The 15,775-nt window shown below is 41.2% G+C and overlaps 1 protein-coding gene across 1 annotated transcript; it reads left to right on the top strand.

Annotated features, from left to right (window-relative positions):
* Positions 1-8,427: 8,427 nt before the first annotated feature.
* On the top strand, positions 8,428-11,568 carry si:ch73-389b16.1 (uncharacterized). The gene is made up of 2 exons (XM_050055178.1): positions 8,428-8,795; positions 9,171-11,568. Exons 1-2 carry the CDS (start codon positions 8,615-8,617, stop codon positions 9,386-9,388), a joined length of 399 nt encoding a protein of 132 aa, XP_049911135.1. The 5' UTR covers positions 8,428-8,614; the 3' UTR covers positions 9,389-11,568.
* The last annotated feature ends 4,207 nt before the right edge of the window (positions 11,569-15,775 follow it).

The following is a 15,775-nucleotide window of genomic DNA, read 5'->3' as shown; positions in this document are numbered from 1 at the left end:
CCAATGGCCTCCACAGTCACCAGATCTCAGTGCAATAGAGCACCTTTGGGATGTGGTGGAACGGGAGATTCTCATCATGGATGTGCAGCCGACAAATCTGCAGCAACTGTGTGATGTCATCATGTCAATATGGACCAGAATCTCTGAGGAATGTTTCCAGCACCTTGTTGAATCTATGCCACCAAGAATTAAGGCAGTTCTGAAGGCAAAGGGGTCCAACCTGGTACTAGCAAGGTGTACCTAATAAAGTGGCCGGTGAGTGTATACACCTAAAATTCTGTGTGTATGTGTGCGTGCTTCACAACCAGTAACTAGGGTGCACTAGGGCCTGTCATAACAGCATGCACTGGGGTCCATTGTAACTACCTCATGCCATTACATAAAGGTCACCAGTAAATACGACACAGTTGCATAAGTTCTGAATTATTCTTCAGTGCACAAGATGCCCCTCCCTACACATGACAGACATGTTTCTAAAACTAGTGTAATTCCTCACAGATGGTTTAATCCGTTTGGTGTTCTCCAGGTAGATTCAATGATTTAAAAGTCCAGAGTTCCCTCCAAATATTTTGCACACCACATATGGACAGACAAATTTATTTAGGGAGCAGCGTTTCTGGAAATATGCTGTGCTACGTAACAGATGGTGTGCTTCGCTCCGAGTGTGTTTTATGTAAATGTGATGACTAATGTTTCCATGCATGATGAGCCTGTGGAATGAGACAGTGAAATATTATTTGAAGTGACCCCTTTATGTCCCACTCTCCATCCTCCACATGTGATGGATTCTGGAGGCCACAACTTGGGACATATCAATCTGTTGAGGGCAGATTAAGGCAGTCAGTGATTTGGTAAACACTGATGATTAATCGTGTTGACTGCCAACATAGATTATTCTTTTCTAATATTTAAACATGACAAGAAATCTGAGATAAATCGATCCTGGTCCATGTCTTCGCCTGGTGGCCAGATGGATGTACTGCAGGGCAGTACAGCACCAGCAGCCTCAGCTGAAGACTTTTACCACAGACCACAACACACATGGCCAGGCCTGTGGACACTGAGCTGCCGGGTCGGGGTCAAATGTGATCAACAAAGTTATATGCACTCTTCGGTCATGTGCATGTACGGGGATTTCTGGAACACAATCGCTTCACTGTAGAGAAGTGTATCAAATGTCTGACACCGCAGCCTTTTATGAGTCATTTCTCAAACTAGATCAGCCCAAAGGAAAAAGATCTCATATCATTTTATAACCGTTTTTTCTTTTCTGTTTTAGAAGGTGTTGCTTATGTGTTCATGTAAGGAAACTGTGACTGTGGCTCACCAATAATAATGAAATATTTTACACAGGTTCAGTTGGTGTGTGTCAAGAAAGTGAGCGCAACAGCAGCTGAGAGCAGAGAGATATAAATGCTAGAGGCCAAATAATTTAACTTTCAGTCTCAGGTTTGTAACTGAAGGTTATGTTTTATTCTTGTGCTGCCTCTAAACTGTTTTCGTGGCTTTACTCAGAAAATATATAGTTAATAGCAGCTTGTCTGATCCTGATTCTCCTCAGATGCTTGCTGCACCTTGTGACATCCACAGTTTCATAAGGTTTAGGTTTTTGAAATAAAAATGATTTTGTTTTTGTTTCTGCATGTGGGCAGCTCAGAGGAAGGAGGTGCAGAAAGAGAGAGTGCTAGTCACGCTGCAGGAACAACAAAAGAAGCCAAAGAAAGCCCGGGAGGTGAGTGACCTTCATGCAGGGACATGTGGCAGCGACGTATAAATAGCACAGGAAGTTGAAAAATCAGAGCCTGGTGTTCAACATGTAATCTATCACAGATCGGCCGATATGGTTTGTCTAATCTGTGCAATCCGTTAAGCTACTGATTAGCTGAGAGGAAGGGATGTGTGCATATGACAGAGAAGGCAGTAGATGGGCAACAGAAACACAGTTTTCATCAGTCAAGTGTGCAGCATGTACAGGATGCAGTGCACAGCTGGATCACTGCTGTAACACTCCCCCCGCTGCTCCTCTCCTCCCACTGCAGCTCACAGCCAGTCACCAAAACACCGTACAGTTTCCAGAATAACACTCACTGTGCCTCAGGAAACCTTTGCAATAGGCTCTCTGTGATAATACAGTTTTACAAGGTACTTTTCTTACAGAGAAGAGACGAGCATTTAAAGACAAAATCTGTGATGTAACTGTGAATAAAAGGGTCTGGAGTCTGGACTAACACTGGACAATGATTAAATCTGTTGTTAATATTTTAAACAAATCACCTTTTAGTCAAAGTTTGAGCAGGAAACAAAGACTACACTGGAAACCAGGACTTAAATACAAACCACACAAATGCTTTACAGGCTTTCTGTAATTTATTCGAATGGTTCAACTTCTACTTTTCATGAATGGTCATGCACATCATCATCATCATATCAGTTTGTTGCTACATACATGAATAATTCAAACAGTCCAATTTTATTTACAGTAGACTGTATACACACATGCATCCTTGAAAATTCACTGAGGGACAGGGTAAGTCATTGATAGAGGGCGCCTCTCGCCACAGTGAAGCCTCATGTCCACAGAGCAGCCTGCTTCAGTTCAGTTTGTTCCACATTTACATTTTTTTTTTCATGTTTCCATGGTCAAACGTTGTGGATGGTATCAGTAGAACCACTCCATTTCTTGAGGTACCCAGCACACTGATCCCATAGGTGGAGCTAGCAACACTGCAGTCTGTTGATTGGTCAAGAGAGAATTGTGTCAGGGTTTGAAAGTGAGGTTCTGTTTCCTGTTTTATTTTGAAAGTCTGTTGTTTGTGTCCCCACGTCCTGTCAAGTTTCCCGCCGCCCTGATTGTCTGATTGCTCTCACCCGTGTCTCATTATCTCCCCTGTCAGAGTGTATATAAGTCTGTGTCTTCCCTTTGTTCTCTGCTAGACTGTCTTGTCCTTTGTGTTCTTCCTAGTGTGTATTCCTCGTGAGACTGACCTTTTTTTGTATTCAGACCAGTTTTTGCTTGTTGATTTGGCAACTGTATCACAAACCCTGAACTTTGGATCTCGTCTCAGTCTGCATTTGTGAGTCAACCATTGTCCGATAATTGTCACTCTTGCTTGACAGGGACTTGACATGTGCACAAACCCATTATTTTTAAATATCCCACCGACTGAGATTGAAACATTCTAGTTCTATTTGCTCCAAAAATGTCAGTGTTGCACGCCTTTCCTTGAACAATCACTGAGGTGCAGACATCATCTGTGAAGAGGAAATGGAGCAGTGGCGCGACTATTACCATCTGGCAGCATCCCCACCTACTAATTTACTATCTGTGGTTGAAATGTGAAACAGGTCTAGGGTTAATGCTGCCTTCGTTTTGTACTCGGAGGTCGGAAGTTGGAAGAACGTCATCTCCGAGTTGACAACAGTTTTTGCATTCTAGTTGACGACGGTGGACTAGTCGGAAAAAAACATGGACGCCCGCAAGAAAGCCTTTGTTGCCCTTGCACTTTCGGAGTATGGACAGCTTCAAAACCATCATGCACTCCAAGTGATGAACGCCGCAGATGAGGCTGACCTAATGTAAAACAAATAAGACAAAATTGCTATAAACAGTAGTTTAGCAAAGTGTTTACTCACTATGTATGTGACCGGCAGCCATCTTGAATTTGTAAGTTGGGGTTGATGCGGTTGCTCAGAGTTTCCAAGTTGGAAATCTGATCTCAGGGTGCGTTCGAGTTTAAACTTCCGACTGGGAACTGGGAATATCTGACCTCCGAGTACAAAACGAATGCACCATTAGGTACATGTCCAAATGGGTTATGTACTGTTCTAATGGACTATTACTGAAAATTGTCTACATGTGCAGCAGACTGCAGTTCACATATAGGTTCAACGTGGACAGGGGATACTGGGTGGAGTTACTGGACCCACTGGCTACATTTGGTCTATAACATTTAATATGTCAGTAATTATAACTACCTCCACCAATGAGGTTAGATATTTGGGTTAATTTGTTGTCTCCTTGTAAGCAGGATTACGGTAAAACTACTGGCCTTGTTTTCATTAAACCTGGTGGAAAGGGTTAGCATTGGCAAAGGAAGAACCCATTCAATTTCAGAGCACAGTGTGGATACACAAATTATTTTTCACTTTCGTTAACATTGTGAGTTAATTCACTCGGCCTTGGTGGAGGTCTGCGCCCTCTGAGTGCCCTTTGACTTGCTCTTTGGCTACCTCAGTCACGCACTACATGACTGTGCCACTATGTTTTGCTGGTCAGTGGAACGAGGTAAAACTACTATAAGCTGAATTTAATATGACAAACTAGCAGCATTGTGTATTTGATAATGCTCCATCAAGCATTTTGAAAACGAGGAAATGTGGGAGAGATATAAGAGCAGGCGAGACTGTGAAAAAGTACAAAACATTCTGACACCACAAAGTCTCACCACCACAGAGTCTCCATTGATAGCCTATACTGTGCATGATGTGCCCACACAACACTAGAGCCCCAACAGCTACGACAAGCCTTTAAGAATTTGGAAATGGAGCAGGTCATAAGCTGTTCAGGAACCTGGGAAAGTCTGGAAGCATACAGTGTGCGAGGAAGAGACACATCATCTTGTGCCCGGCTGTTCAAAAGTAATCTGATTGGATTGGATCAAATCTTGAAAAATGGGTTGTTCAAAAGAAAAAAAGAAAGGATTCTGAAATCGGATTCGATCAGAAAATCCAGTTTGGGTTTTATAGTATAAGACAACAGATTCTCATTCCGACCTCGTCACACATCGATGTTTGGTCACAGACTTCCAAAAGAAGATGTGGAAGTTACCCTGGGTGCATTTGTTGTTGTTGTCAGCCTGTTATATGCATCGTCTGTTGTTGTGTTCAGGTAAAAAGAACAGGATATGGCTTTACAATCTATCAGGAAGCAAACACCGGCCTCCCAGGTGAAAGTCGGTGGTTGTTTGACCCACCTGCCCTACTCGGACTTTTCACTGCATTAACTTTGGTTAAGCTGTTGTCCCACCGCATTTCCCCTGACGCCACTGGGTGCCATTAAACAATAACGGCAACAGGCTGCATATCATGCCGACGTGAAAGGACGGCTTTTTCGTTGGTGTCTAACATTGGAAGTCACTGACCAAGTGAGAAAGTCTCCACAGGGCGGGTAGAAGGGGAGATGGATGGGTCAAATGTATGATGTATGTCACCTGATGGGACATTGCATTAGTAATGTCACGTCAGGTCATGTAACCCAACTTATGTTAAGCCAAACCATGATGGGGCTTTTTCCATAACTATAGGCTTTGATTGCCTACACCTAAGTAAACCTACAACCAACATTTTTTACCTGCGTTCTAAGTTTACTTTGAAAAGAGACTGTGTACATTCAACAAGTGGAAACTGTACATTTCCTGTCAAGTTTATTTTGCAAAACACAATGCATGTAGCATAGGTGAGCATGATGTGACACGCCATCCCTGAGCATCCAAAACCAACCCAGCAGAGTGCCTATAGTTTGACATTTAAAAAAACAACAAAGGAGAAGTTGGGAGTGCTGCAGGGATGACATTTTTTGTAGGCCAACATGGAACATAGCATCGCCCTTGTTCCCTCGTCAGAAAGCCTATGGGATATTTCCATCAGACTTTGGATTGTCGCAGAAAACAAAAGTTTATTATACTTAAATGTTGTGTTCACAAATAAACACCATTTTTATGACTTTTGAAGCATAAATGCAATCGCCAGGAGTAAAAAGTTAATGTTAAGCTATAAACGAACTTCACCGCAGTCACCTGACTTCAACTGTGCTACAACCACGAGGCTGTTGAGCCAAGTTCAGCGTGATGACATTCTGTAGCCACTTGTTAGCAACCGCCTTTTTTAAGACACATAAAGGTTTCAAAAATAATGAGTGGGGTATTCATGGACGTATTTTTGTCGTAGAACAAAATGTGAAACTCTCTTAACTTGTGTCAGCCACAGACCTTATTTCAGGCATCCAACCAAACCTATTTAAAAAAAAAACAATCGATTTCAAGACCACTGACCTGGAGTGCTAAAATGCTAACTCATCTCCAGGTTTAAGGACTCATTCCCGCACTACTCTGTGTTGATGAATAAGCTGATCCTGAACAGGAAAACATGGGACTTCTATATCCAGATTCCATTTTTTAACAGCTGGCCTCTGTACTGGATCATGAATCATTATAAGAAGTACTTGAATTAATCGCAGTGAAACATTTAATTTTCTCCCAGCAAGAATAAATGTTTGCGTGACATGTGAAGAAGCCTGACTATGGTGAGGATCATTCACACAGAGCCGGATAGTTCTCCATTTATTGTCTAAGTAGGTCACTGACATAAACAAAGACTGAGTACTTCCACATATAATGTGGTTTGTAACACGATTACATAGACTGAGTTGTTAACACACTGTTCTGTCACTGTTTTTTCTTTATGTTTCTTGGTGATACAGTGTGCTTGTTCTCTTTTGAAAGTTGTTTCGAAGTTTTCTGTGTCGTGTGTTTTGTGTGTAACCACCTGAAAATGAGAGGCCTGTTTACGTTATCAGAATGAGCCGTTTGTATCTACATAGGGAGCGGGTCCTCGACTATGGAGAGCGTCTTGTTGCACCGTTATGTTTCCAACAGCCCAGAATGAACCAACCAAACACTGGCTCTAGATACGGCCTTTCACGTTTTTTGTTTTCTCATTGGCCACTGTAAGTGTTTGGAAACACTGTTTTTTAATGTGAAACTGCTTTATTCAGTGTTTTTACTGGTTTTAATCATGTGGTCTGTTTGTTTTGGAGAGGAAGAGATCTCGACAGATAATTCGACTCCTGGTAAAAACCTCCTGAACAATGAGGACTGAAGGAATTCTAACCAGGTGAAGTTTCACCTGGTTGCAATTTGCAATTCTCACCACTAGATGCTGTGAAATCGTACACTCTGCCCCTCTTTTTTATCATTTTTCGTTTAGATGCTCAAAGCAGAGTCCTGCATTTAAAAAACTCATCCCCAACCCGTTACCCGTCATTATGTCCAAGTCAAAGGACCCACCTAACCTGGAAATCCAGATGCCCCGCCCCTAGCAAATTCGAATTTGCTCTGCACAGGAATCTGGCCCCGACGAGCAGAGCCCGCTGAATCGCCATCGGACCAATCAGATCAATCTATCTGATAGAGGCGGGCTCTAGGTGGGCGTAACATGATGACGACAGCGCTGCACCGTAGGAGTCGAAAAGTCAACAGCCAAGATGGCAGCTGCCGAAAGACCACATCCATTCAATTTAGCTTTGGAAGAAACACTAAGCCAACTACACTTATCTTTTTCCATGAGAGAGGAACAGAAGACTGCCCTAGAAGCCTTCGTTTCCTGGAAGGACGTTTTTGCCATTTTGCCGATGGGATACGGCAAAAGCATAATATATATTAGTTAGCCGCACTGGCTTAGTGCAATGAATACGTCACCTTGTTTTTTGCTCTGATTGGCTATCGTGCTATCCAATTGCATGCAGCTGCATTTGAAATGCCTCAGTTAGTGCCGCCCCTTGGGTAGGAAAGGTGTATCAGTGAGGACCAGACTCAAAATCTTTCTAGATTTGAGTCTGGATTTCCAGGCTAGCACCCATCCACATCCGTTAATTGAAGTCCTACGACCCGACCTGCACCCGTGATTAAACACACACAGGCTACAGTCGCTCACATTAAGCTGGCTTCCGTTCTTAAATTCCAAATCCAGCAGAGGAGACATCTGTTTCACTGGCTGCACTCGATGTCGGGATGGTGAAAACATTCAGTCACTGGCAGGTTAGGAAACATTTTAACATGCTCCTTCCACCACCATAAAACCTCAAAAAAGATCCTCCTTGGGTGTCTTGAACTCCATGCAGGCTGCCACCTCATCCTCGGGCTGCAAAGGTTCATCATTGCGTCCTCCATGTCGGTGACTGATGTGACGACAGGGCCAAAGGTTCTACTTGTGTCATTGACTTTCAAAATAAAAGGAATTGCGGCTTGATAACAGTGATTTAGATGTCAAAATATTACATATATACTGCAGGACTCTGGCTCAAAGTATCATCCCTATATATCATTGTCATTCACTGTCCGCCATTGTTCATGTTTCCAAGTTCTAAAGCTCTTCCTCAGGTGTAAATAAAGACAGATTCATTGATTTTAAATCCTCCAAGGGGACAATCTTGCTAACTTCTGTTCCTCTTAGGCACTTAGTCACCAGAGAATCAGTGTAAAAATTATCCATTTTGCTGGAGGCCTTTGTGAAGCTGGTCTTATGACTTTCCAGTTGTAATGGTGTATACTGAGAAGTGTCTGTTTTCAGATGACTTCCAGACATGTGCTGAGGATGCAAAAAGCTATAAAAAGACAAATATCACCAGCGGTACAGTCCATTTGCAAACAAACCAGCGTTTCATGAGCTACAGCAGCAGAAAGAAGATACGCTTCACAGTGGAACGTTATTGGAAATCAGGCTTGGAGGCATCATCCTTGTGTCTTATGCTCACTTGGGTTGTTGGCTGCTGTGACGCAGGTCCCTCGGTGCTTGGTGTTGCGTTGCGGTTGAGCTGTTCTGATTTTTAACAGTCGTCATGAGTAGGTATCACAGTGAGCTGACTCAGAGGGAGCAGGACTTACTGAAAATCCGTCGGGACAGCGACACTAAGGCTGCCGAACTTGTCAAGATGGAGAAGATGCTGCAGCACACCAAGGACCTAATGGAAAAGAAGCCAGAGTGTGGTTCAGACAGCATGAGCTACCAGGAGAACATGGGTCTGTAGCACAAATATTCATACTTTGAAATCTCTGGCTGTGAGTGAGTAGCTGTTGTTTTGTGGTTGCTCAGTCATGGGGCGGCAGTAGCTCCGTCCATAGGGACTTGGGAACCAGAGAGTTACCAGTTCAAGTCCCCATTCGGACCAAACATGGAGTGTGGACTGGCAGCTGGAGAGGTGCTGGCAAAGGAAAGAGGTGCCAGTTTGCTTCCTGGTCACTGCGGAGGTGCTCTTGAGCAAGGCACTGAACCCCCAACTGCCTCTGACATCTCTCTATTTAATGCATGCATAGGTCCTGTGTGTGCATGTGTGTATTGCAATGTGTGTATGACAACAGACTGAAAGTTTAAGTTCTTCTTCTTCTTCGTTGCAGTGGAGGACCTGGAGGAAAAGGTGCGCTCCAGCAGACGATACAGGAGAAACTCCCTCCATCACACCCAGATGCTGGAGAGCCAGATGAAAACAGTGAAAGGTGAGCTGGTGGGCACGCTGGACCATCTCCAGGAGCTGAGGAACAAACTGCGCCGTTCGCAGCAGAAGGCAGAGGAGCGCACAGCTGCCATGGAGAAACTGGCGGCGGGGCTCAGGTGAAGAGCTCGTTCTGCTGCCACTTTCGATTCCAAACAAGGCTTCGACCTTTTCAAGTTTCAGCCGAATGTCTGACCTGACGCCCTGCATCCTGCCAACAAAGCTGTGAAGAGTTTTCAGAAAACAAGACCGCACTCATACGCCGGTCACATAGAAGAAAGAGACTGGAGCTGCTGTGTCGGTCTTCCCTCTGTTCTCCTCCACTGTGCAGTAAGACCACTGTTTGGCACCCAAAGACTAAATTAAAAAGACGTCATCTATGGTATTTCACAACCTGCCTTTCACGAATATTCAGAGTAGCTTCTTCTACCTTTTATTCCAAATTTCTCTCCTGCTCTCATATTTTGAAGGCTTTATTTCGACGTTCTTTGAATTTGTCAGTTTTTGCCCAGAGCCTGCTCTCTGTGTCACATTTTTTAAACTATACTAAATTATGCTTACAGTATTCCATATTTCTGTGATGTCCTTTTACTTTTTCGGGCCTAGAATGTGAGCCCAGTTAGTTAGAAGTAATATGATCGGATTTCAGGTATCGGATTTGATCAAATCTTGAAAATGGGTTGTTCTAAAGAAAAGAAAAGCTTCTGAAATAAGATTAGATCACGTAGTCTAGTCTTGGTTTTGATCTGGATACAACCTTCAGTATGTGTTCAAAATGTCTTAGTAGCATTGGGATACCTTTGATCCAAAAATCCGGATTCAATTAAGGGTGGATTTCAGGAACAAAATTTAGTAACATTTTGCACTTGGTTTGTTTACCAGTTACTGTGATGACGAGATAAAGTCGACATTAGGCTACCTATTAGCCTTTCAGTATAGTGAGATATTAAAAAAAAAATAGATAAAAAAAAGGATGTTGTCCCCCATGAAATAATCCCCCAAATTGCTGTCAAAATCAAACAAAAATTATTTCAAGTTTCATCTCAGAGATCTCTGTTTCAGTCTCTTTGGGGACATGTTTGAAGATAAGCAGTAATTGCTGTGTGTTTGTTGCCAGACTGCCAACATTGTGATCCTATTTGGTAATTTTGAAAAGTTTGTATCTTGACTGGGGAGATCCAACTCTGCTTTGAAAAACCTGCACAAAACTAGGATGGATTATCTGATCCTACACAGAGAAACATGGGATTTGTTTTAACAACTGGGCCCTGGAAACAATCTGTAGATGATTCTAAATCACTGCTGCTTATACCATCGGGACACAACAAAACTATATTAAATTGTGCATGCAGTATTCCGCATTTCTGTGATGTTCTTTTACTTTTTCAGGGCTGAAATATGAAGCTTGCACTCATATGAGATTGCTTATCTCAGAGGCAACAAAGAGTGGTATTCAACTCATAACAACAGTGCCGGACCTAGGACATTTGGTTCCCTGGGCAAGCTTATCCACGTGCCCCCTCCCCTAAAAATAGATTATCATAAAAATATACTATTCTAATTTTAATATTATGATTATTGTTATTAACAAGAACAAGAGCTAATGAGAAATCAACACAATGGACAAACAATAACAATGAATACAAACAATAAGAGAATACGGTATGTGCCCAGGATGGCTTTTGCTATTTCATTCATTGTACTCATTCTTACTCTACTGCTCTCCATATACCCTCCACTCCATCTTTGCTTTTATGTTAGATTTTAGCAATTGTGGTGCACCCCCCTTTGGATGGTGCCCCAGGTGGAGGCAGTAATGACTGGTACTCAGCCTCTGACAACAGTGCCGGACAAAACCTAATCATATTCGGGCAAGCTTCCCAGGGCGCAACCAGCCCCCGAATTATTATTATCAGCATTTATTATATCAACTACTAACAAGAACAAAATCTAATGCAAAACTCAACACAAATAAACAACTTAGCTAACAAACAATAAGACAATATGGTATGACCAAACGTGTCATCTTCTTGTTTCTTTTATGCTAATGCTCTCCACATACACTCCTTTATTTCAGATTTTGGCAATTTTGGCATCCCCCCTCTGGATGGTGCCCTAGGTGGCTGTTGCCTATAGAAAGATGCCTAACCATATGTATATATATATAAAAAAATGTTTTCTGGGTTGCTGTATTTGCAGCCCTCCATGTTACGTCCTTATGAACCCATTTTTAGTGAAGTGATTCCTGCCAATAAGTTTCTGTAATGTAAAACTGTAAGATCATCGTCGCAGTCATTGTGATGTTATTAAACTCTTAGACACTGATTAGTCTCTTTTTGCATGAACTGTTTTTATATGTACATCTACGATCTATCAACAGAAAATAAGTGTGATGAACAGAGATCATTTGTAGAACTGACACATACCGATTTGTCTCTTAAATGAACTGTTTGATGATTTATTCTCAGAGGTGCTGAGATGAGAACATTAACCTGTGTATCACAGACAGATCTGTAGATGCAGAAGAAAACACAGTTGGGCTTTTTTTTAGTATTTTTCCCCAGATGACAGAAAGGTCAGTGTTTGGACTCCCTCTGGGATCAATAGCCTGTTGCCTGTTACTGCGGTGAGTCATCTGAAAGCTGTATATGTGCCTTCCCTGTGGCTGAGACATGATTGCACCTAATTTAGCAGCACGGCTTGTTTCACACAGCGTCACATGCTGCGAGGCCACGGGTGGATTTTATTCGCTGACCCCGACATGGACGTTTAACTGTGATTATAACACCATGACAGGGCAAAGTCAGATAGACTGCTCATTATTTACAGCTTTGCTTCTCCTGCCTCTGATGCTGAATGATACTTCCTGCTTATCAACTTCAAAACACCTTCATACTTCCTCTCGTCTGTAAGTGATGATTGTTTTGTGAGGATGAGTGCTGAGGGACAAAGAGTGTACTGAAGCTGATTTTGGGAAGAAACAAGATAATGAGGAACCACAGCAAACACACAAACAGTCACCATCACACTGGGCCTCGTGCAAAAAGCGATACACAAACAACGTTCCACTTATTTTTGTCTGTATGCACGATTTGTTCTTATTTTGTTAGTGCCAACTGACCTCTGGGATTCACCTATGTTTTCTTATTTTTGCTCTTCTCCTTGATAGTAAATTTTATGAGTGGTCGAGAAAAATATCTTGTTTTCACAGTCCACAAATTGTCCGAAGCAAGGAAACACAAGTAAATTTGAGGAACGTGAATAAAGTGCAATAGAGTAAGTTTTAGAGTAATTATGATGATTGGATTATTATATTTGTACGCTAAAGAAATACAATCCATCCGTTTTATTTTCTATTTAAAATATTTCTGCATTGAGTACTTTTATTCTGAATACCAAATACCTTCTTGACGGTCCTTACATACTTTTACTTAAGTAACATTTTCAATGTAGGACTTTTACTAAAAATTAAGTATTTTTTAAGTGTCGTATTTGCATTTATACTTAGGTCAAGGATCTGAATTCTTCCTGCTGACACAGCATTACGTCACTAAAGTTTAATCAAAAGGTTTTACCTTTTTTTCCCCTCTAATGCAAGTAGTAACTCTCTGGAAAATAATGTTTACTCTTTTTGTGTATTTAATTTAATTTGTTTTACTGTTGCATAAGTTCCTCCTCCTTTTTTTTTTGTATCTCTCTAATTTCTGGGCATGTGCCGCAGCATTTGCACACGGCACATCACCTGCCATGACACAGTGTTTAGGGGATGTTACATGCTAATAGGTTAGTGGAATTCATCATCAAGCACACCTAGGTACACTCTAGAAAGATAAATCATGGGGTTAATGGATAATGCTTAAAATAAAGAGATTTTTCACTATTAAAAATGATGTTTGTTACATTAACCTATTTTAATCAGTTGACGCTTTGGATAAATATTAAAGGGGAACTAATGTTTTTTCAACCTGGGCCCTATTTTCCGATCTACTTTTGTCTAAATGAGTGATAGGCTGTTCAATATTTGACACTTCTCCAGTACGAAGCTAGGGCTGACCTGCCTGCAGCCCGTGAGCGCATGCTATATTAAATAACAGGGCACTCAGACCGCGTCAAACAACGTCAAAATACGTCCACTAAAAGTGCATTTTTTCATACAGATAGGCTCGGAGTGTTAGTATAATTATCTGACAACATAACAGAAAGGAGAAATGAACGTCTGTGTTTACCTTTAGCTGGAATCGGACATGTTCCTCTGCCTGTTGCAATTTTAGTATATGTGCTATACTGAAGTAACACTGCTCCCTCTCTCCTCATCCGCTCTTCAATTTCAATGAGCTCTGCATCCGTGTACGTCCGTGTACTTCGTGTTCAAATAAATACGGTCCATCCAGATCCAGTTGGTCAAAATCGGGTAAAAATTCAGCCATGACTACTCCAAACAGTGTAACTCCTCGTGTTTGTAAGGTCACTCCAGCGGTAACTTCCTGAAACAACTCAAATCTCGCGAGACGTGAGATTTCAGAGCCAGACTTTCATTTCACTTTTATGTTGTCGGATAATTATACTAACAATCCGATCCTATCTGTGTGAAAAAATGCACTTTTAGTGGACGTATTTTGACGTTGTTTGACGCTGTCTGAGTGCCCTATTATTTGATATAGCGCACGCTCACAGGCTGCAGGCAGGTCAGCCCTAGCTTCGTACTGGAGAAATGTCACATATTGAACATCCTATCACTCATTTAGACAAAAGTAGATCAGAAAATAGGGCCCAGGTTGAAAAAAACATTAGTTCCCCTTTAAGTTGGTTAAACTTTTGGAGGTCAAAGCATATCATGTTGGTTTTACTCAACAAATTAAGTTTGTCAGATTATAAAAGACTCATAGGATTTACTCAACATAAAAAGATACATGCACACTGTTACCTTAATTCTTTAAAATTGAACCAGAATAATACTTAAAATTAAGATGTTTTTCAGCGTTAAAAAATTGAAAGTTGACAACTAAGTTTAAACCAAAATAAAGTTTTGAGTTGGATGAAAGTAAAGTAAATATGTCTGAATATCTTATATGAAATTGTTTGACCACTATCGTCACAACTTGCCTAAATACTAAGTTGATTCAACTAATTTTTTTTTTGTTTGGAGGTCAAAGCAAATCATTTTTTTGTCTCAGCAATGCCAGAGTTGGAACTTTTGGTGCATCTGGAATTGACTTCTCTTTTATTTTCCCATACCAGAAAATTAAGAAAAAATCTGAGTGAACTTTAAGGGAATGTTGCTGCATGAGGCCCGTAATCCATATTTCTTGTTTCATCTTTAAAATAGAACTTAATTATGTAATGCATGATTATATAATTTGTTGAGCACTGCGTCAAACTGTGCAGAGGTGGTTTCTGCAACAGATGTAGCGGATCACAGCAAACAACCCTGCAGAGGAAACTTCTCACAAAACAATTCTTACTCTCCACCTTCATAGGAGCACATACTGCTTTAGACATCACTTCAGTTTATTTCCTATTTATAGTCATATATGTATTATTTGGTAAGCTTTGCTGTATTTTCTCAGCTGCACTTTGACGTCTTTTTTGTTTTTATTGTGAAATAAGTTGTCAAAACGTATCTGCAAAGTAATTTATCAGGCTGATTTCCTGCTTTGTATGGAGTGTTCTCCACCTTTAACTTTTAGCTTTGTTTGGCTGCACAGTTTAATTAACGGCTGCCATCAAACTATAATACACAGGGGGAGAAAACAGGTTAGTCCGGCTGACTTACAGTGGCACCACCTACACATTAACCACATGCATTATGAACTCAGCAACATCCTCCTCACACCACTTTTCAGATGGCATGTTATCATGTAATGTGTTTGCATGTGTTACATAATGAACCAACGGTGGGATTATGCAACACTGGCGGCACGACTCCAGTAGATTTAATAATAAAAGGGTTGAATTGTTTGTGTGAGCTGGTGCTGAGTTTACTTTATGTGCAAAGAGAAAAACATATTGTCTACCAGAGCTTTGGCAGATGTCCTCGTTGTGACAGTCTTACAACATCCACTAAAACCAAAATAGAAACAGGCATCATAACAACGGATGTGGTGATCACGGCCTCGTTATCACTGCATTTGGAAAAATATAAAGATCCTAAGAACAATTGCTACAGTACAAGTATTTCAATTGAAAACTGTTGTTGGTGAGGTTTATTCAGAGAAGCAGGGGCGTAGTTTTTGGAAACAGATGCTGGTATTGAGGTTCTGATACTGGAGCCACCACCCATCTCCACTGTGATGGGGTGAAAATTAGGGATGCAGTGATAGTGAAGGTCTTTTTTAAAGTTAGTTATTATTTCATTAGTTATTATTATTTCATTTTGTATTAAATGTATTTATTTCCACTTACAAAAACTGTTTTAAAGTCGTTCAGGCGTTCATTACACTACCTTTGACTTAGCAAAAATTAAATAATAAATAATACAAATGTATGAAACAACCTTCTTTCCCAAATGTC

Source organism: Epinephelus moara, chromosome 10 (genome assembly GCF_006386435.1).
Source record: "Epinephelus moara isolate mb chromosome 10, YSFRI_EMoa_1.0, whole genome shotgun sequence".
Classification (NCBI taxonomy): Eukaryota; Metazoa; Chordata; class Actinopteri; order Perciformes; family Serranidae; genus Epinephelus; species Epinephelus moara.
The sequence above is the reverse complement of the archived record's forward strand: the minus strand, read 5'-3'. Positions and strand labels throughout refer to the sequence as shown.

Bases quoted from the DNA above. Each gene is read 5' to 3' on its own strand.
- si:ch73-389b16.1 (XM_050055178.1), top strand. From the start codon at position 8,615: ATGAGTAGGTATCACAGTGAGCTGACTCAGAGGGAGCAGGACTTACTG. The intron at 8,796-9,170 runs GTCTGTAGCACA...TCTTCGTTGCAG, and splicing joins GAGCTACCAGGAGAACATGG to TGGAGGACCTGGAGGAAAAG.